The sequence below is a fragment of the Neoarius graeffei genome, chromosome 11 (assembly GCF_027579695.1).
Source record: "Neoarius graeffei isolate fNeoGra1 chromosome 11, fNeoGra1.pri, whole genome shotgun sequence".
Lineage (NCBI taxonomy): Eukaryota > Metazoa > Chordata > Actinopteri > Siluriformes > Ariidae > Neoarius > Neoarius graeffei.
In genome coordinates, this window is record NC_083579.1 from 70,543,852 (window position 1) to 70,567,592 (window position 23,741).

At 42.1% G+C, this 23,741-nt stretch overlaps 1 protein-coding gene across 5 annotated transcripts in view; it reads right to left on the reverse strand.

The window, feature by feature from the left end:
- Nucleotides 1-14,470, reverse strand: part of LOC132894609 (peroxidasin) — a 300,221-nt gene extending 285,751 nt beyond the window's left edge. For 3 of the 5 annotated variants that reach the window (XM_060934684.1, XM_060934683.1, XM_060934681.1), the window contains exon 1: nt 13,900-14,470. In XM_060934684.1, coding sequence (XP_060790667.1) covers nt 13,900-14,078 — 179 coding nt within the window. In that variant the 5' untranslated portion in view covers nt 14,079-14,470. The remainder of the gene's footprint in view (nt 1-13,899) is intronic. The other 2 variants (XR_009655662.1, XM_060934680.1) reach the window with 1 other exon arrangement.
- Between the last annotated feature and the right edge of the window lie 9,271 nt (nt 14,471-23,741).

Consider the following 23,741-nt stretch of genomic DNA (forward strand, 5'->3'; position numbering starts at 1 on the left):
ACTGAACTCAGGGGTATAAATAGACAAACTAATTAAGGACACAGGTGAAGATAATTAGGCAATTAACACAAACACAAGACACAGGAACAGTGGCGGCCTCTAGAGGCCAAAATAAACACGACATGAAAAGGAAATAACAGCGGCCTCTAGAGGCCAAAACAGTCCTAGTCCTAACAAAAAAAGGCTGATTCATTATTAACTTTTTTCATTTTTAATGAAATGAATATTTTAGTTAATAGGCTATAATAGTTGATGTCAACATTTACAAATGTGAGTAAAAAAATACTGTCGTTATTAAGAAAATGAAACTTTTTTTAAATTTAACAAAAGGAATATTTAAGTTAATAAGGAATAGGAAAATAAACGTCGCATTTTTTTGTAGCAACGTTTTTATGTTTTTGGGGTTTTTTTGTGGGAAAATTGAATCATGAACCCAATACCCTGAAATGTATTAAATCATGAATTGTGTGAATCATTATGTGCCTAAACTAGAGATGATGATTTTCCACAATCGCGGTAAACGGACGGAAAACACGGAATCCAGTATTTGAAACGGAATGTCCAAAATGTTTATTTGCACAAATTAAAACTAAATATTTTGTATCGAATAAGCCATTACGGTGTCGGACTTCACCTTTAAATTCATTGGGGGATTTCCGAGGCTCGCTCATAGTGTGCATAAATCGTGTGTGCCTATTGGCTGTTTGGTATCTGAGCTGGGTGTCCTAGTCAACAGTGTTGCTGCTATCGTACAGAGACCGGTATTTATGCCGCTGTGCCGAAGTGAACAAAAATGGCGACCAGACCAGCATTTAAACGAGTGAAACGATCAGCGCCTGTACTGACAGTAAACGCATTATCAAGAGTGAATCAATTTCCCGATGAAGACAACAGTATTTTATTTTGCAAATACTGCCAACATTCGATAGATTATGTTCGCCTTGACATGATAAAAGACCACTTGAAAAGTCAGCAAAGCAAAGAGAGTCCCATATACGTTTTCGTACATTGGGGGAGTGCCTGTTAGAGAGCGCACTTGTCCTGGGCCATCGGCATAGTGAGGTAGGGTGGCCAGTTCCTTTCCTCGCCACCTTTACTTCCCCAGTGTTTCCACCAGGTCCCCATTCACTGCTGGGTGGACAGGGAGCGAGCCCCAGATCCCCGTCGAGCCGAGGCTCGAACCAGGGACCGTTCGCTTAGTGGTCAAGCGCTCTAACCACTTGGCCACCTGCGTTCCTTGAAAAGTCAGAAACGCCAACGATCCAAAGAATCTAAGTTCAAGACAAGGCCAAGCACTAGCAGTGGTACGGATGCCAGCGATGGGCCAAGACAGGTGACGCTTAAAACATCGTATGTTCGGGGAACTGAATCGAAAGACCTATGGGAACAATTTGTGCTTGATTTTGTAAAAATGTGTACAATTGCAGATATTCCTCTGCGGTAAGCTGAAACCGTTTATTTTGAAACACTGTAAACAGGGTGGAGCTTTACCACAGGCATAGACATTGTAATTATATTATTATTACTATTATTTTACTACTCACTTAAATTAGTTGCAGGTACTCAGCTTATGATGCTCTTCAGTCAGCATGTGCCAATACACTGTTATTTTACTAGTCATTTATATCACTCGCAACTAGTGCACTAGTCATTATATTCTTTCTTTTGTGGAAAATTTAAGAAACTGGGGTGAGTTTCCCAAAAGCATCGTAGCACCAAGACCATTGTTAAATGGTAGAGCGAGTATCACAATGAACACTCTCTCTCCTAGTTAAGATGCTCTTAGCGTTAAGAAGCTTTTGGGAAACCCACCCCTGTTAATCATGCAGGTGCTTTTGGTTCTGTTCACTACTTCACAACTAATTTGTTATTTCAACTTACTAAGTTGTTATTTTGACAACTCATTATGTTGACTTAATGCAAAACTTTAAGCTATTCAAAACATGTTCTGGAATTAAAATGGATTTTTGGAGGGTTAGCATCATTCGATTTACACAACCCACTTTAAAGGGGCAAATTGTTGTTTTATTGCGACACAAACAATAATTAAGATTAAAAAAAAAAACAGAAATCTGGAGTGTGCATAGGTATTCACCCCCTTTCGTATGAAACCCCTAAATAAGAGCTGGTCCAACCAATTCACTTCATAACTCACATAATTAGTTGATTAAGATCCACCTGTGTGCAATCAAAGTGTCACATGATCTGTCACATGATGTCTGTATAAATCAACCTGTTCTGGAAGGACTCTGACTCTGCAACACGACTAGGCAAGCAACATGAAAACCAAGGAGCCTCCAAACAGGTCAGAGACAAAGTTGTGGAGAAGTATAGATCAGGGTTGGGTTATAAAAAATATCCCAAACTTTGAATATCCCACGGAGCTCCATTAAATCCATTATAGCAAAATGGGAAGAATACGGCACCACTACAAACCTGACAAGAGAAGGCCGCCCACCAAAACTCACAGACTGGGCAAGGAGGGCATTAATCAGAGATGCAACAAAGACACCAAAGATAACACTGAAGGAGCTGCAAAGATCCACAGCGGAGATGGGAGTATCTGTCCATAGGAGCGCTTTAAGCCGTACACTCCACAGAGCGGGGCTTTATGGAAGAGTGGCCAGGAAAAAGCCATTGCTTAAGAAAACACTTTTGGAGTTTGCCCAACAGCATGTGGCAGACTCCCCAAACTCATGGAAGAAAATTCTCTGGTCAGATGAAACTAAAATTGATCTTTTTGTCCATCATGGGAAATGCCATGTGTGGCGCAAACCCTGAGAACACCATTCCTACAGTGAAGCATGGTGGTGGCAGCATCATGCTGTGGGGATATTTTTCATCTGCAGGGACAGGAAAGCTGGTCAGGACTGAAGGAAAGATGGATGGCACTAAATCCAGGGCAATTCTGGAGGAAGACCTGTTTGATCCACCCAGAGGTTTGAGACTGGGACGAAGGATCACATTCCAGCAGAACGATGACCCTAAACATACTGCTAAAGCTACACTGGAGTGGTTTAAAGGGAAACATTTAAATGTCTTAGAATGGCCTAATCAAAGCCCAGACCTCAATCCAATCGATAATCTGTGGCATAACTTGAAGACTGCTGTACACCAACGCAACCCATCAAACTTTAAAGAGTTGGAGCAGTTTTGCCTTGAGGAATGGGCAAAAATCCCAGTGGCTAGATGTGCTAAGCTAATAGAGACATACCCCAAGAGACTTGCAGCTGTAATTGTATCAAAAGGTGGTTCTACAAAGTATTGACTTGGGGGGGGAATACCTATGCACACTCCAGATTTCTGTTTTTTTTTTCATCTTAATTATCGCTTGTGTCGCAATAAAACAATTTTCTCCTTTAAAGTGGTCGGCATGTTGTGTAAATCAAATGGTGCTAACCCTCCAAAAATCCATTTTAATTTTAGCTTGTAATGCGACAAAACAGGACAAACACCAAGGGGGATGAATACTATTGCAAGACACTGTAAGTACTCTGTTGTATTTTTGAACGTGCCAATTTAAGAAGTTTGATCATTTTTATGAATTCAGCATTTATTAAACTTTACAAATATAAATCAAAATGTAACGTACAAGTGTGTTTCTTCATTTTATATTTACCACACATACACAAACAGTGTTTTAGAGCAGGCTTAAGTCCTTAAAATCTGTGTGTCATACAGGAAAACCTGAAACCGGTGTTGAAATGGAATTTACTAAAGCTGAAACGGAAAGATGCCGAATTACAAAGCGGAAAATCATTGTCTCGAGTCTAAACACTTCAAGTTTGACCCTGACCAGTCATTGTTCATGTCCTTGCATGTTCTCAGGGAGGAGGGTCAAGAAATTATCAGTCATGGCTCTCTAGGAGCACATCGTCGGAATTATCAATCTAGGTGAGGGAATACAAAAAATGTTTACGTGCTTGAGTTTTCAGTAGGGTGCTGGGGCACGTCCCAGACATCACATCACTGTTTTTTTGTTCACAGTTAGATTAGATGCTGGAAATGTGTCACACACACACACACACAAAAAAAAAAAAAATCATGTCAAAATCAGGTGTAATTCATCCAGTCTGATTAGTACGTACAAAGATATTTCACTGTTTTTGGAAACATGGCAGTCAGGAATCTGAGCAGAAAGAAGAATTGTCTCTGTGGATGGACGCAGACTCCGAGCCGCATCATGTTGAACCAGTGAGATTAAACCAAGCAGCAGTTGTGATATTACGATGGATAAAGGACGTACTACACCATACCATCGACTCTTTTTAACGAAGTGGATCAGATAGAGCTGGGGGTCTGTGATTTCATTACAGCAGTGGAAATCAGTCACAACCCAACATTATCAAAGTGGCGGCTACAATTATCTACAGTCCATAATTATCGACACCTTTTCAGATTTACCAATAAAAAACAATTGTACAAAGTTGAGTTTCAGTTAGGGCTGCACAATTAATCGAATTTAATCGAAAATCGCGATTTTGGCTGCCACGATTAAATTAAATGAAAATCAAGATTTATTTCCGGGGCGGCACGGTGGTGTAGTGGTTAGCGCTGTCGCCTCACAGCAAGAAGGTCCGGGTTCGAGCCCCGTGGCCGGTGAGGGCCTTTCTGTGCGGAGTTTGCATGTTCTCCCCGTGTCCACGTGGGTTTCCTCCGGGTGCTCCGGTTTCCCCCACAGTCCAAAGACATGCAGGTTAGGTTAACTGGTGACTCTAAATTGACTGTAGGTGTGGATGTGAGTGTGAATGGTTGTCTGTGTCTATGTGTCAGCCCTGTGATGACCCGGCGACTTGTCCAGGGTGTACCCCGCCTTTCGCCCGTAGTCAGCTGGGATAGGCTCCAGCTTGCCTGCGACCCTGTAGAACAGGATAAAGCAGCTAGAGATAATGAGATGAGATGAGATTTATTTCCATTTAAAATGCGGGCTCTACTGCATATCTAAGCACTTTTTGACCAGTACTCCGCCAAACCATTAGGGGGCGAACCGACGCATGTAAGGTTTCATTACTCCGCCTAAATAAGCAAGCAAGCCAAGCGTTGCCAGATTGTGCGGTTTTAAGTGCTTTTTGGCGGGTTTTGAACATATTTTGGGCTGGAAAACATTAGCAGTATCTGGCAACACTGGCCAATGCGCAGAGCTTCAGTGCAGCGGTTTCTTCTTCAAGGGGTGATAGCGTGAGAGTAGGTAACAGATTGAGGTGAGAGAGAAAAGCTAATTATGTCGGAACAACAGACTATTTAGCGCTGGAGGCAATGTTGTGACGTGCCTTCGCTCATGTTTAAAGCCAGAGCATGTTGATAGGCTGGTCTTTCTAGCTAAAAACTTGTAGGCCTCAGTATAATGCTATGTAATTGTTGCAATTGAGTTTTCAGTTCCTTCATCCTTTGGTAATTTCTTGGATAAATTTCATTTATTTGTCATTTGGAAATCAGAATTTCTCTTTTAAATTTCATTCTGCACTGAAAGCTGTTCATATTGTTTGTTTGAATATAGTGAAATAAAATTTAAGTGATTTCCCTAACATCAAGAATAATCGTGATTAATAATCGCGATTACAATTTTGATCAAGATGATCGTGATTATCATTTTTTCCATAATCGTGCAGCCCTAGTTTCAGTTACAACAGTTATTATTGGTTAATTAATCAACCGGAAGACCCGCCTCGCCCTTTGATCTTGTCGTCTGATGATGCAGCTCGTTACCTGAGATGGAATTTTTTTTAGCACGATCAGCAATTTGAGGAAAACCCGGACGTTATCATCGCAGGTAAGCATGGTGGAAAGATCATGGACATGTTTTTACTGATCAAATGCAGGCTTTCGTCTAAACGGGGGAACAGGGGCGCTGCGCCCTCTTACTCTCGGCGTGCGCCCCCTTACCGACTCCGTGAAAACATCCCAGCAACACTACGTGACAATGTGTCTGATCATCAAATACGTTATAATTGCTCCAAAAATATTCCAATCATAGTAGATACACCGCCAGACGGTGCAAAAACAATCCGAATTGGCGTTTTCCAGACTGAGGCGCCATGTTGTTTAGTTGTTTACTTGTCACGGCTGCTCTCGCGAGATTTGACATGGGGTACATACAAGGTCAGCTGACTTGTAGAGCGAGATTTCTCAAGACTGAATGACCTTTCACCCACCGGCGCGAGAGCTTTTGACAGAAGTAGTTCGCGAGTTGTTTTTGTTGACACTTGGGCATTTAAAGATGTCATCCCGCGGCACGAAGCGGAAGAAAGCCAAAGACTGTCCGGGGCAGAAGAAGATTACTTCTTTTTCAATGTTGACAGACAATTTGTTACAATTTCCCTCTCAGATAGCCTCAGAATGTCCCATTGGAGCATTTTTCAAAGGCTTTGCACGGCGGGGGGGGACAACCGGCACCATCTCCCCCCCCGCTTCGCTCCCTCGCCATGGTGAGCGCCCTCATACTAAATTTTTCTAGAAAAAACCCTGAAATTCACCGATATTTCATGATCTCCTTGTCGAAAGCTACTTTGTTTCTTACTTTTTCATTTGACAGCCGCCATTTTGTATCTAAACGCGTTTGAGAAGTCACGTGAGGTGTCGATAATAGTGATCACTTTCACCGGTGTCCACCATTATCGACACCCTGTGGGATTAAGGGACATTTACAACTGTTATGGATCGATCTTTGTGTAACATTGTTGAAGTAGATAAAGTACTTTAAAAAAAATAAAAGTGCTGTGATTTTATAATAATATTTTTTCTGATTCATAACAGAATGGAATGTTTATAGAGTACAGGTAGTCGTCGACTTATGACCTATGCGACTTACAACCGATCGACTTTATGACCATCTGGTTATGACTGGCAAGTGTTTCCCAGCTGAGCGTACAACAGTTTCCGCCCCAGCTCCCGGCAGCCTCTCGCCGCGTACAACAGCTTCCGCCCCAGGTCCTGGCAGAGCCTCTCGTCGCGTACAACAGTTTCCGCCCCAGCTCCCGGCACACGTGCAGTCTCTCTCGCGCTCCGTCATACAGTTTCCACCCCAGATCCTGGTTTATGAAAAGAGCAAATCCTCCCGCCAGCCCGAGCGCTGCAACAGCTGATGATGACGTAGACAACCCACAGCCAAGCGCCAGTGATGCCAGTGGTCACTAAGTTTTGTATTTTGCTATGTTTAACATTTGTATTTTGGTATGTTATAAACTAAAATGTTTTCTGTTTTTCACACCTGTATTTCGTATTTTTTGTTTTGCACATATTAAACGAATTGTACTGTACGCAGTGTAGTATGCAGTGTTTGACTTAAACCAATTAATGAGCCAAGGTAATGAAATAAGAAAATGTTGATAAAATAAGACTTTAAGATGATTACAATATCATTACACATCACAATATACTTACGTTCATTTAACATAGGCCGACTTACGACCAGATCGGTTTACGACCGGTCAGTCGTAACCAAACGCAGTCGTAAGTCGACGACTACCGTATTTTCTGGACTATAAGCCGCTACTTTTTTCCTAGGTTTTGAACCATGCGGCTTATACAAAGGTGCGGCTATTCTGTGGATTTTTCTTCCACCGCTAGGGGCGCTCTAACCGGAAGTAGAATCAAAAATAAGATAGACGAAAAATCAATGCAAAGAAGAATTAGCAGATCTTTAGCAGATAGAACACGCACGACAAATTACTAACTGGTAATTATTTTCAAATCCAGCGAAGATGATTAAAGTGACTTGTGGTTTCAAACACAGGAGAAATGAAGGTAAATAAATACCGGTTATTTTCTCTTGGTTCTGTTCCGTTTTAATCAGCAAAGTTGCTGCCGTGTTAAAAGGCACTGTTCGGAAAGAATCTGTTCAGGTACATACATGTACATTTACAGTACAAAATCGTTCTGTACATGCAGTAAATATCTAATTTTTCAACATGGATATCTGCGGCTTATAGCCCGGTGCGGCTTGTATATCTTTTTTTTATTTTATTTTTTAAAATAGAGCGGATGCGGCTTATATACAGGTGCGCTCTATAGTCCAGAAAATACGGTAACTGTATTTGGAATCCGATTGCAATAAATAGAATTAGACCAGAATTAAATTCCTAGTATATAAAAAATTACATGCTTGAAATATACAGATTTTTCGATTCCATTCAGAAAATACAGTGCCTTCCACAATTATTGGCACCCCTCGTTAAGATGTGTTAAATGCCTTAAAATAAATTCAATTTTTATTGCAGAAGCATAATCTCACACTGAAAATTGTAGAAAAATTTAACCCTTAACTCAAGTGAATTAAAAAATAATAATAAAAAATCCCTAAGACATAATTAGTATCTAGGAACCTTTAATTAGTAATTCATCACATCCTGTTTCCCTGGGGTATAAATATGATGTGACACAGAGGCCTGTTTCTCTTATCCACTCTTCAACATGGGAAAGACAAGAGAACACACCATTCAAGTAAGGCAGATGTGTGTCGGCCTTCATAAGTCAGGCAACGGCTACAAGAAAACAGCCGCTCACCTACACCGGCCCATATCTACAGTCAGAGGAATCATCGAGAAGTTTAAAACAACTGGAACAGTGGCAAACAAGCCTGGACGAGGATGCGAGTTTATCTTGCCACCACACGCAGTGAGGAGGATGGTAAGAGAAGTAAAAAGTTCTCCAAAGCTCACTGTTAGAGAATTGCATCAAAGAGGAGCATCTTGGGGTCACAAAGTCAGGCGCTATCTACACGCCAACAAGCTGTTTGGGAGGCATGCACGGAAAAAGCCTTTTCTCACTTACAAGCATAAACGTAAATGTTTGGAGTTCGTTAAGCAGTACTGGGACTTCAACTGGGACCGTGTGCTTTGGTCAGATGAGACCAAGATAGAGCTTTTTGGCAACAAACACTCTAATACATCACGAAAGATGAGTATGCAGAAAAGCACCTCATGCCCACTGTGAAGTATGGGGGAGGATCGGTGATGCTGTGGGCCTGTTTCTCTTCCAAAGGCCCCGGGAACCTTGTTAGGGTGCATGGCATCATGAACTCTTTGAAATACCAGGACATTTTAACTCAAAATCTGGTGGCCTCTGCCCGAAAGCTGAAGATGGGTCGTCACTGGGTCTTTCAGCAAGATAATGAGCCTAAACATGTGGCCAAATCTACACAAAAATGGTTCACCAGACACAAAATCACGCTCCTCTCATGGCCATCTCAGTCCCCAGACCTCAACCCAGTTGAAAACCTGTGGGGTGAGCTGAAGAGGAGAGTGCATAGGAGAGGACCCAGGACTCTGGATGATTTAGAGAGATTGTGCAAAGAGGAATGATCGAAGATCCCTCTCTCTGTATTCTCCCATCTTGTGAAATGTTATAGGAGAATATTAAGCGCTGTCTTGTTGGCAAAAGGGAGTTGTACAAAGTATTAACATCAGGGGTGCCAATAATTGTGGCACACATGATTTCATGTAAAAGAATTATTTCTTAATGTGGGATTTTTTCCCACTGAATAAATGCACTTGAATTAAAGGTTGGATTTTTCTGTTTTTTTTTGCACTGTTGTCCTATTTTATTTTTAAAAAAATGAATTTATTAGAAGCCTAATAACATCTTAACGAGGGGTGCCAATAATTGTGGAGGGCGTGGTATATATTTTTTTGCGGTTTGTTGTAAATATCTACCACATATTACAATATCAGGAGACATTTTATATTTTGGTTTGAGGAATGACATGCGACCTTTGACCTGGATTTCCATGTGGTTACAGTGTCGATTCCCTGTTGATATTTATTGGTAAACTACAAAACTAGAAATTAATACAAACAACAATGGATGATGAAGAAAATGCGATCTACGAAAAGACTTAGAAAGTGGGTAGAAAGTGGAACAAAAATATTTTCTGACACGGGTTAAACATTATCAGTTCGTTTGTTTACAAACATTAGAATTACTTCCTCATTTACGTAAACACCAACATCCATATATTTATCTCATCTCATTATCTCTAGCCGCTTTATCCTGTTCTACAGGGTCGCAGGCGAGCTGGAGCCTATCCCAGCTGACTACGGGCGAGAGGCGGGGTACACCCTGGACAAGTCGCCAGGTCATCACAGGGCCGACACATAGACACAGACAACCATTCACATTCACACCTACGGTCAATTTAGAGTCACCAGTTAACCTAACCTGCATGTCTTTGGACTGTGGGGGAAACCGGAGCACCCGGAGGAAACCCACGCGGACACGGGGAGAACATGCAAACCCCACACAGAAAGGCCCTCACCGGCCACGGGGCTTGAACCCGGACCTCCATATATTTATATAAAAGATATTTTGTACTAAATATAAGTCTATGTAAAACAAATTTTAAATAAAAACTATGTTTTGTTAACTTAATACCACATACTGATTATTATTATTATTATTTTTAAATAAATAATCATCCGGATGTCAATAACTGTGGACAAATAGAGCCAATGATTTTCCGTTTCAAAATCTGGCTTTTTCCGTTTCGGACAATGAAAAATTCCGTTTCAATTCCATTTCACAATTTCAGTTCAAAATTGTTCTGTTTGGCTCCAATTTAGTAATTCTGGCTGGCATAATTTTACTTGGGTTTCAAAGTATTGCATCTCTAGACACAAACGGTCCTTTGCATGATGAAGTCATTCATGAAAAAAAATATATAATAAAACAATTACACTGACAGTAAGCTGATAAATTGCATTAATAAAAAAAATTAAAGTGGGATCACAGATTGAGACAACTCAAAATATTTTACTTGACATACTGATAAAGCCTCGGTCACAACCGGCCGTACGTGCTCCTACGGCCGGTCTACGTGCAAAAAACAAAAGAAACGCACGGAGGGCACGCGTGTGACGTGCTGATTTTCGAGCCGTAGACTGGCCACAGACCAGCCGCAGAGGTTCTTTGTCATGTCAAACAAACTCTACGGGCGCTTATGTTTTTTTTTCAGGTTGCAAGACAAACTTACGGCCAACGTGCGTCTTTCTCCACGAACAAAAAAAAAAAAACGCAGCGATTTGGGAAACGCCAAAAATCGCACGGCCAAAAAATCGTACGTCCGATTGTGACCTAGGCTTAACAGATAAATCAAGAAACTAGGATCACCGTTAACGAAAAACCCATCTCATATATAATATATGCAATATAATAGCATATATAATATCTCAATATAATATTGAGTACTGATAAATTAATAGGGATAAATTAATATTCAGTAATACTTACTGAGCCTGTAATGACAATACTCATAACAGTCTGTTTTTTAGTACACCACAAACTCATGAAACAATGTTTCCTGACAAAACACAGAACACACTCTCAAACAGACTAGAACACACTCTCAAACAGACTAGAACACACTCTCAAACAGACTAGAACACACTCTCAAATAGACTAGAACACACTCTCAAACAGACTAGAACACATTCTCAAACAGACTAGAACACACTCTCAAACAGACTAGAACACACTCTCAAACAGACTAGAACACACTCTCAAACAGACTAGAACAGTTTAACTTTGATTGTAATGACAGTCCTGAATATTCCTTACAGATCAATCATTGCGTGCTCTCAGAGTACCGAGAAACGCTGCTCGATATCGCCATCATGACAGAGCATCATAAGTTGTTTAGTGTTGGTCTCCGTGAGACTGAATCTTCTGTCATTTAGAAGAGGTTTATACATGAAAAAGGAGCGCTCAACGTCCGCACTCGCCACTGGCAACCATATGGCGTCCTTGGCCACCAGAGCATTTGTTTCTTTTTCGCGGTCGCCATTCTGGTTGCGACGCGGGGAGCGAATCTGTAAACAAGCAGCTCATTGGCTGGCTAGGTGTGCCACAAGCCAATCACAATCACTGACAAAGCTGCCTTGACCGGAAAGGCATGTCTGCTTGGGCGTTAGCAGCAGTTACGCAGAAGCATTCTGCGGCAGTTACACTTTGACACGCGAGCAATGTTAAAAAAATGAATATCAGCGCAGATATACTAAAAAAACATTATTTCCAAAAATTCTGTTTGGCAGTCAAAAATCCGTTTCACTATAAAAATTCCGTAATTTCCGTCCGTTTTCCGCGATCGCGGAAAATCATTGGCCCTAGACAAAGGTGTTGATAATTGTGGACAAAGGTGTCGATAATTGTGGAATGGTGTCGATAACTGTGGACAAAGGTGTCGATAACTGTGGACAAAGGTGCTGACAATTGTGGATCAGTGTCGATAACTGTGGACAAAGGTGTTAATCATTGTGGACAAAGCTGTTGATAATTGTGGAACAGTGTCGATAACTATGGACAAAGGTATTGATAATTGTGGAACGGTGTCAATAACTGTGGACAAAGATGTTGATAATTGTGGAACGGTGTCAATAACTGTGGACAAAGGTGTCGATAATTGTAGAACGGTGTCGATAACTGTGGACAAAGGTGTCGATAATTGTGGAGTGGTGTCGATAACTGTGGACAAAGGTGTTGATAATTGTGGAACAGTGTCAATAACTGTGGACAAAGGTGTTGATAATTGTGGAACGGTGTCGATAACTGTGGACAAAGATGTTGATAATTGTGGAACGGTGTCGATAACTGTGGACAAAAGTGTCGATAATTGTGGAACGGTGTCGATAACTGTGGACAAAGATGTTGATAATTGTGGAACGGTGTCGATAACTGTGGACAAAGGTGTCGATAATTGTGGAACGGTGTCGATAACTGTGGACAAAGATGTCGATAATTGTGGAACGGTGTTGATAACTGTGGACAAAGATGTCGATAATTGTGGAACGGTGTCGATAACTGTGGACAAAGATGTCGATAATTGTGGAACGGTGTCGATAACTGTGGACAAAGATGTCGATAATTGTGGAACGGTGTCGATAACTGTGGACAAAGGTGTCGATAATTGTAGAATGGTGTCGATAACTGTGGACAAAGGTGTCGATAATTGTGGAACGGTGTCGATAACTGTGGACAAAGGTGTCGATAATTGTGGAACGGTGTCGATAACTGTGGACAAAGGTGTCGATAATTGTGGAACAGTGTCGATAACTGTGGACAAAGGTGTCGATAATTGTGGAACGGTGTCGATAACTGTGGACAAAGGTGTCGATAATTGTGGAACAGTGTCACATGACCTGATATGCTAATCAGGAATGGTAATCAGGAATCAACTCATTTTTTTCCAGTGGAAGTTTGAGTATTCATGCACAATTTACATATTAAAAGTCTTTTCTACTTTCCCAACGGCCAAAAGATCGTTAAGATGTCGATCTTTGTAGCTGCCGCCGCTCTCGGCTCTCGTTGTTCTGCGTTGTTATAAATTGTGGAAAATGGAAATGACTGTATTTTAATACCAATGGATTTTATGGATGGAAAGTTTAGGGACAAAATATCTCCAATCATAGAAATGAAAAGACAAATATTAATTTAGTTCGCTTACATTTGTGGAATTATTTTTAATAAACATTTTTGGTTTGTTTGTTTGTTTACAGTGAAGGGTGACCCTGCATACATAAAGTTTGAGAACTAGTGAAACAGACAACACAAAATGCATTTATTATTATAAAAGATGGACAGATTGGAAACTGTTTAAACCTTTAAAAATGACGTTTTGAGTGTGAAGTGTGAAGAATGAACCTGTTTATTTGAACACAACATTACCTCAGACTGTATTTAAGTGCTCAGGTGCTAATGCTAACATTTCCTGTCTATTTTAATGAGATATCGATAGACTCGTTAGTGCTAATAACTTTAGCACACAGAAAAGGGAGGCTGCAAGTTTGAGACTGGAAGGTTTAATAACACTGTAATACACCAGAAACAACAACAATAACAACGACAAACTTTTTAATTGGTAAACAGTTCAGGTTTCAGTTAAAGTTTTTTGTAAGCCAGTTGAATACTCACAGGATGGTGCTCTGGGGCGAGACCGTGGGCACTGTTTCCAGATTTAAGTGCATACATCTGACTGTGGTGCGGAAACACAGACAGCGGCTCGGACACGACCGAACCGGAACCGGTACCAGAACTAACACACCGAGCAGACTGATAAAGCAGGGCAAGGCTCGGGCCGTCCACAGCGCCATGGCGAACTGCTGCTAAACGTCCGGAGCATGAACACACACGGCCCGGTCTGCCTGCTCCTCCTGCACAACTAAACCCTGCAGCGGCTCAGCTGGAAACACACACACACTCTCTCTCTCTCTCTCTCTCTCACACACACACACACACTCTCTCTCTCTCTCTCACACACACACACACACACACTCTCTCTCTCTCTCTCTCACACACACACACACACACACTCTCTCTCTCTCTCTCTCTCACTCACACACACACACTCTCTCTCTCTCTCTCTCTCTCACACACACACACACACTCTCTCTCTCTCTCTCACACACACACACACACACACACACTCTCTCTCTCTCTCTCTCTCTCTCTCTCACACACACACACACACTCTCTCTCTCTCTCTCTCTCTCTCACACACACACACTCTCTCTCTCTCTCTCTCTCTCTCACACACACACACTCCACTCTTGCATTGAGAAACTAGGGCAGTGTTACACAGCAGACAGACAGACCGAGCGACCAATCAGCGCTCTCTCACACAGGTGCTACTGCTGATTGGCTGACTCCAGTTTTAAATCCCACCCACTTAGCCAGAAAAGACAACCCATACTTGAAGTGGTGCTTGAAAGTTTGTGAACCCTTTAGAATTTTCTATATTTCTGCATAAATATGACCTAAAACATCATCAGATTTTCACACAAGTCCTCAAAGTAGATAAAGAGAACCCAGTTACACAAATAAGACAAAAATATTATACTTGCTCATTTATTTATTGAGGAAAATGATCCAATATTACATATCTGTGAGTGGCAAAAGTATGTGAACCTTTGCTTTCAGTATCTGGTGTGACCCCCTTGTGCAGCAATAACTGCAACTGGACGTTTGCGGTAACTGTTGATCAGTCCTGCACACCGGCTTGGAGGAATTTTAGCCCATTCCTCCGTACAGAACAGCTTCAACTCTGGGATGTTGGTGGGTTTCTTCACATGAACTGCTCGCTTCAGGTCCTTGGATTAAGGTCAGGACTTTGACTTGGCCATTCCAAAACATTAACTTTATTCTTCTTTAACCATTCTTTGGTTGAACGACTTGTGTCTTGCTGCATGACCCACCTTCTCTTGAGATTCAGTTCATGGACAGATGTCCTGACATTTTCCTTTAGAATTCGCTGGTATAATTCAGAATTCATTGTTCCATCAATGATGGCAAGCCGTCCTGGCCCAGATGCAGCAAAACAGGCTCAAACCACGATACTACCACCACCATGTTTCACAGATGGGATAAGGTTCTTATGCTGGAATGCAGTGTTTTCCTTTCTCCAAACATAACGCTTCTCATTTAAACCAAAAAGTTCAATTTTGGTCTCATCCGTCCATAAAACATTTTTCCAGTAGCCTTCTGGCTTGTCCACGTGATCTTGAGCAAACTGCAGACGAGTAGCAATGTTCTTTTTGGAGAGCAGTGGCTTTCTCCTTGCAACCCTGCCATGCACACCATTGTTGTTCAGTCTTCTCCTGATCATGGACTCATGAACATTGGCTAATGTTAATGTGAGACAGGCTGTCAGTAGCTTAGAAGTTACCCTGGGGTCCTTTGTGATCTCACCAACTATTACACGCCTTGCTCATGGAGTGATCTTTGTTGGCTGACCACTCCTGGAGAGGGTAACAATGGTATTGAATTTCCTCCATTTGTACACAATCTGTCTGACTGTGGATTGGTGGAGTCCAAACTCTTTAGAGATGGCTTTGTAACCTTTTCCAGCCTGATGAGCATCAACAACGCTTTTTCTGAGGTCCTCAGAAATCTCCTTTGTTTGTGCCATGATACACTTCCACAAACATGTGTTGTGAAGATCAGACTTTGATAGATCCCTGTTCTTTAAATAAAACAGGGTGCCCACTCACACCTGATTGTCATCCCATTGATTGAAAACACCTGACTCTAATTTCACCTTCAAATTAACTGCTAATCCTAGAGGTTCACATACTTTTGCCACTCACAGATATGTAATATTGGATCATTTTCCTCAATAAATAAATGACCAAGTATAGTATTTTTGTCTCATTTGTGTAACTGGGTTCTCTTTATCTACTTTTAGGACTTGTGTGAAAATCTGATGATGTTTTAGGTCATATTTATGCAGAAATATAGAACATTCTAAAGGGTTCACAAACTTTCAAGCACCACTGTATAAGAAGAAGAAAAAGAAGAGCCAAGTGTTCTTTGGGCAAGGGAGTGAAGACCAAGCATGGCTAAGTGTAAACATTACTCCACAGAAAACAGCCGGCATAATGAACAAATGGTGGAAACCAAGAAATGGAAGGAAATCTGATGAATAGGAGATGCAGACTGTGTGGCAAGTATGACGAGATGGTCCAGCACCTATTAGCAGGATGCAAAGTACTTGCTGGAACTGAATCCATCCATCCATCCATCCATCCATTATCTGTAGCCACTTATCCTGTTCTATAGGGTTGCAGGCAAGCTGGAGCCTATCCCAGCTGACTATGGGCGAGAGGCAGGGTACACCCTGGACAAGTCGCCACAGGGCTGACATACAGACACAGACAACCATTCACACTCATATCCAGAGTCAATTTAGAGTCACCAATTAACCTAACCTAGCCTGCATGTCTTTGGACTGTAGGGAAACCAGAGCACCTGGAGGAAACCCATGCGAACACGGGGAGAACATGCAAACTCGACACAGAAAGGCCCTCGTCAGCCGCTAGGCTCAAACCCAGTTGAATACTCACAGGATGGTGCTCTGGGGAGAGATCGTGGGCACTGTTTCCAGATTTAAGTGCATACATCTGACTGTGGTGCAGAAACACAGACAGCGGCTTGGATATGACCGGACCAGAACTGGTACTAGAACTAACACACTGAGCACGGGCTTGAACCCAGGACCTTCTTGCTGTGAGGCGACAGTGCTAACCGCTACACCACCATGCCGCCCGAACTGAATACCTACGAAGGCACAATAATGCACTAATGGTCCTAGCAGTCAGTTGGGCCATTGAGAAAGGCATTCTCTCAGAGAACACAGTGTGGTACAAAGAGAGATGGAAACAGGGTCAGGTGCTGGAGAAGGAAGGTTCCAAACTCTGTTGGGACTTTGAGTTCAAAATGAGGAAACAAACTGCAGCACGAAGACCTGAGGATGCAAATGAAAGAAAGATCTGGATTGTCGATATGGCCCGTCCCCAAGAGGAAAACCTGGAGCAAGCGTCAAGGAAGAAGCTTGACAAGTACCAACAACTTGCTTTCAAGACCAGAGAGAAAAGACTAGGGCTGGCAGTTGAGATTGTCCCAGTCATTACTGGATGTCTTGGCGGTGGCGTTGAGAAGGCAACAAGAGCAGTTAAGAAGTTAATCGATGAGAAAAACGCCTCCAGAGTAGTTACAAGGATGCAAGCGGCTGTTCTCCTGGAAGGAGAAACCATCATGAGGAAAGTCTTTGGTGGACTGATACAGAGGAGTGACTAAGCTAAGGAGTATAAATTGTAGGAGAAGTCTCAAACTCGAAGCAACATCCCAACAACTGCTTGGTGAGATCGTGATGTGGCCGGACACATAAGTGTTGGCTGATTTACAATAATAATAATAATAATAATAATAATAATAATAATAATAATAATAATAATAATGTGCTGCCAGGCAAAAAAAAACCTAGCCCAGTAGCATTTATGATGAATATGAAGGAAAATATCGCAAAAAAACAGGTACCCTATGGGTCCATGTGGCTACTGCTTATAAATAAAATTGTTTTCTGATCCCATGTCCATACAGTAAATATAGCATATATATTTACTCTATGAGGCAGTAGCCACAAAAATGAAGCATAATCCAAAAAATGAACAATTTAAAAATCACAGAAGTAAAATATACCAAGTGTCTGTACTTTATATTATTCTACTCTTACCTCTTACAGTTTTTGAAACCGAGGCTGACATACACACGCTGTCGCCATGACCCAAACTCTTATTTCCCGGAAATGGCCCGGCGCTAGAGCTCAGTGGAACGCACTTTCCCGCTGTAATAAGCATAAACATGTCTGAAAGTGATTTCTTTAGTCGAGTCCGTTTATTTCGAATGGTGAACCAAATTGTATTCACTCACCGGCCATTTTAATCGGAACACGTGTATGCACATGTGCAGTGTGTGATTGTTACACTCTTACATTCTTACAGCACGATGACGTAGTGGCTAGCGCCTCTATATGAGGCAGTAGCTACAACAAAAACAATTTTGACCTTTTTGGTGACCTTGACCGGATGACCCCCAAAATGTTGGAGGTTCTATTTGAGACCAATGCTCATCTATCTATCCTGAAAGTTTCATGAAGATTGATCCAGCTGTTTTCCCATAATATCATTAACAAAAAAACAAAGAAACCAGACCAAAAACAATACCTCGCCTCCTGGTGGACTCCGTCCCGGGCGAGGTAATAACAAGTGTTGCCAGGCAAAACAAACCTCGCCCGGCAGCACTTATTTTATACCTATATGTTGATAATGGTAATATTTCTCAATCATCAGCTGTCAGGTTACAGTCCAATGAAAATCCATGACCTTGAGTTTGACATCTCAAAGTCTGTCAAAGATCATGGTGCCAAATGAAAGCCCATATGGCAGTTCCTCATCTCATCTCATTATCTCTAGCCACTTTATCCTAATCTACAGGGTCGCAGGCGAGCTGGAGCCTATCCCAGCTGACTACGGGCGAAAGGCGGGGTACACCCTGGACAAGTCGCCAGGTCATCACAGGGCTGACACATAGACACAGACAACCATTCACACTCACATTCACACCTACGGTCAATTTAGAGTCACCAGTTAACCTAACCTGCATGTCTTTGGACTGTGGGGGAAACCGGAGCACCCGGAGGAAACCCACGCGGACACGGGGAGAACATGCAAACTCCGCACAGAAAGGCCCTCGCCGGCCACGGGGCTTGAACCTGGACCTTTGCTGTGAGGCAACAGCGCTAACCACTACACCACCATGCTGCCACTTCCTATAAATTGATAATGGTAAATATCTGTCTACCATCAACTGTTTTCAAGTTACAGCCCTCTGAAAATCCGTGACCTTGAGTTTGACCTTTCAAAGTCACTCAAGGTCAAAGATCATGGTGCCAAATTAAAGGCCATATGGCACTTCCTATAAGTTGATAATGGTAAATATCTGTCTGTCGGCAACTGTTTGGGAGTTATAATGGAAAATATGTTATTTTGACCGAAATGTTGACCTTCCTGGTGACCTTGACCTTCACCTTGATCCGATTACTCCCAAAATTTAATCAGGTAATCAATGGACCTTTGCGTACCTACCCTGAAAATTTGAAGTCAATCGGTGCAACCGTCTCGACGCTAGATTGTTAACAGGCAGACACACAAACAAACAAACAAATAAACAAACAAACCGCACTGATTACAATACCTCACCCTTCTTACTCCAACATGGGTGAGGTAATAGTAACTAGCGGTACTGTGCTAAGGGTACAGTGGTATCCCATTTCCACACCTGAGGCCTTGGGACAAAGGTCAAGGTCACAGACCTGAGAGAAATGAGGCCACTTGTCTGGAATCTGATGGCAAAGGGAAAAGGATATAATACTTCCATGGTTGATAATATTAACTAAGTTCCTATCTTTCACCAATTTCCTGATGCAGGCCAGTGAAAAATATGCAGATCATTGATCTGACCTGTCAAGGTCACTCCAGGGCAAAACCAATGTTTCCAAATGAAAGTCCATATATGACTTCCTATGCATGGTTAATAGTAACCATGGCCTTATCTTGCTCAGTTTTTGAGATATAGAGGTTTTCGACCCACGTGACCGTTGCCATGTCGACAAGTAGATGGCGCCATTTTGGCGGTCACAACAATGGCGACTCCCGCTAGATCTGTATACCTGTATATCTGTATCCCACATGATCTGTATACCTATGTCGTTAAAAACCCATCGCCATACACAGGTATTGATCTGAAAGCGTATAAGAGTTTGGATGCCTACAAATATTTTGTGTCAGGCTGGGTAACATGCCTACATCAGCGGGTCGTCCCTGGAGCCGGTGGTCGCCATCTTATTACAGCTAAGGTTTGTTCACATTTTCATTTACTTTCGGTCCTCAGGATAAACAAAATGTTATTAATGTCATTGAAATAACTTCTTAGTCTGTTGAGACATGGCCCGTTATAAATTTGCTGTTACCAGGCAATGACCAAGAACTGTATTATTAGGGTCTGTGTCTGTGTTGTAGCAGTGTACTAGCAGCTAGCTGTTAGCACTAGCTAATGTCAACAACATAGCTAGTATGTTACTGTAGCAATGTTTACGTTCAGTCATTTGGATGACTGTTAAAACCTTTCAGTCTCAAGTGTTTCCTTTACTGGATTTACTAGTTTACTGAGCTAGCGCGCTCGGGCAAGCTGGGAGCTAGCACGCTCCGGCGCGCGCTAGTTCCCAGCCTGCCCGAGCGCGCTAGTTCCCAGCCTGCCCGAGCGTGCTAGCTCAGTAAACTAGTAAATACAGTAAAGGAAAAACTTGAGACTGAAAGGTTTTAACAGTCATCCAAATGACTGAACGTAAACATTGCTACAGTAACATACCAGCTATGTTGTTGACATTAGCTAGCTTGACCTTCAAAATGGCGGACACCGGGGCGTCACGTGACCCTGTGACGTCAGGTGAAAAACCTCTATAGGCCACTGAAAATATGTGACAATATTGACCAAGGTCAAAGGCCAATAGGTTAAAAGTATAAATATTCATTAAAACACGTTTTTCTATGGCAAAGGAGCAAGGCTAGCTCAAAGACCATGAAAAATAGAAAAAAAAAACCCTCTGATTTTTTGCTATAGAGTCACCCAATTGACAAGTTCAAGGTCAAGTAACTCAGTGAAAATGGGTCAAATCTCTTAACTGATGTGAACTATTTTGAAGCCCCCCAAATACCGTAGGTTCTCCGTATCCCATTTGGTGAAAATTCATGCAAAAATGAGGGAGGAGTAGCGATTTAAAGCATAAGTGACCTTTGACCTAATTTTAGCAAAAGGTCAAGGTCAGAGGTCAAATGAGTGCGAGAAATGTATTAAGGTATAAGGGCTATGGAAGATGGCATAAAATTATTTTGTCAAGCTTGTCCTGGTACTGTACCAGGTGGTCCCATTTATAGCCATTCCTGAAATTTTTCCGACGTCATGCATGATACGGAGATCACAGATGGTCACCACCTATATGCACACCGTTTCATCCAGATATCTTGAAAACTGAGTGAGAAATGACCCTTTTCTAACTATTACTACGACATGCACACTAAACCTAAGCAATTTAAAGACAATAATAATAATAGTAGAGTGGCACGGTGGTGTAGTGGTTAGCACGGTCGCCTCACAGCAAGAAGGTTCTGGGTTCAAGCTCAGCAGCCAAGGGGGGCCTTTCTGTGTGGAGTTTGCATGTTCTCCCCGTGTCCGCGTGGGTTTCCCCCAGGTGCTCTGGTTTCCCCCACAGTCCAAAGACATGCAGGTTAGGTTAACATGGGGCAGCTGTGGCCTGAAGGTTGGGCTGAAGTGTTCTTGAGCAAGGCACCGAACCCCCAACTGCTCCCTGGGGCGCTGTAGCATAGCTGCCCACTGCTCTGGGTATGTGTGTGTGCTCACTGCTTCAGATGGGTTAAATGCAGAGTAGACATTTCACTGTGCTTAAATAAAGGCTTCTTGTCTTAATAATAATAGTTTATTTTTATTTTGTATATTTCTATATATTTTTACTGATATTATTTAAATAATTTAATTGATCAATCATATGTACTAAACTGTATATGAATCTGAAGAGGAATGCAGGGAGTAAGTGCTGGGTATTTAAGTAATTTTTCGAAGTATTGTTAAAGTTCAGGTTACGAAGTCTCCAGAGAAACAGGGAGCAAAAGTACTTTTTCAGCTGTGTGCTTCTGAGGCTGAAGGAGGAGAAAACATTGGCTGGTTCTTCTGAATGTCATAATAATAATAATAATAATAATAATAATAATACACTGAAAAACATTTCAAATTGGTTTAACTTGGAAATGCAGGTTCAACTGCTGACTTGAAAATGCAAGTTAACTCAATTAGATGATTATCTTTGTTTCAATTCAGAAAAAGTCTCAATTAGTCAAGACGACAAAGTAATTCAAGTCTAACCTTTGAAAACTTGCACAGATTAGTTCAAATTAAAACACTTTTCAGAGCTAATTGAATTACAGAGAAAAAGTAAGTGGACATAACTAAACAAGGCTAAATACGGTAATAATAATAATGGGCGGCACGGTGGTGTAGTGGTTAGCACTGTCGTCTCACAGTAAGAAGGTCCGGGTTCGAGCCCCGTGGCCGACGAGGGCCTTTCTGTGTGGAGTTTGCATGTTCTCCCTGTGTCCGCGTGGGTTTCCTCCGGGTGCTCCGGTTTCCCCCACAGTCCAAAGACATGCAGGTTAGGTTAACTGGTGACTCTAAATTGACCGTAGGTGTGAATGTGAGTGTGAATGGTTGTCTGTGTCTATGTGTCAGCCCTGTGATGACCTGGCGACTTGTCCAGGGTGTACCCCGCCTTTCGCCCGTAGTCAGCTGGGATAGGCTCCAGCTTGCCTGCGATCCTGTAGAACAGGATAAAGCGGCTAGAGATAATGAGATGAGATAATATCGGGGCGGCATGGTGGTGTAGTGGTTAAATGCAAGATGAAGTAGATCTTCTTTTTAATGCGATAGTTCTCCTGAAAATATTGTACGGCCTTCCAGTTTACACTGCTCGTGTTTCAGATCTTACTGTTGTCCAGTGCTTTTTAAAAAGATGCCATAAGAGTCGTTATACATCAATTAGTTTTAACATTTTGGAGATTGGCGGCATGCTGGTGTAGTGGTTAGCACTGTCACCTCACAGCAAGAAGGTTCCGGGTTTGAGCCCAGTGGCCGACGGGGGCCTTTCTGTGTGGAGTTTGCATGTTCTTTTCGTGTCTGCGTGGGTTTCTCCGGTTTCCCCGACAGTCCAAAGACATGCAGGTTCGGCTAATTGGTGGCTCGAAATTGACCGTAGGTGTGAATGTGAGTGTGAATGGTTGTTTGTCTCTGTGTCTCAGTCCTGCGATGATCCGGCGACTTGTCCAGGGTGCACCCCGCCTCTCGCCCGTACTCAGCTGGGATAGGCTCCAGCTTGCCCACGACCCTGCACAGGATAAGCGGTTACGGATAATGGATGGATGGATAATAATATATAATATTATAATAATATCTATTTTGTTGTTGTTGTTGGTGGTGCTGTATGACAGTTGTTTGGGTCCATCTTCGCTTGTCTCCTTAGAGCAAATGCTCACTACAAATGAATACTTTCTATGTCTCCCTACGATGAAACATCTTAATCATCTTAAAAGGCCTATTTAGTGACTAGTGTTACAGCCTCATCGCTCCAAGATCCCTGACTGGTTGTGTAGAGTGTCCCATGCTCTCGCCGTGTCCATATGGGTTTCCGTCTATGTCCCAAAGACAGGACGATTTGCTACGTTAAAGTGCGAATGAGTATGTGAATGGTGTGCTGGTTTTCCCTATGCATGCATTCCTTACGTATGTAGGTATTCCTTGAAGATTTTAGGAGTGATATGAATTTATTTAGTGATTCAGAATTAATGCTTAATGCT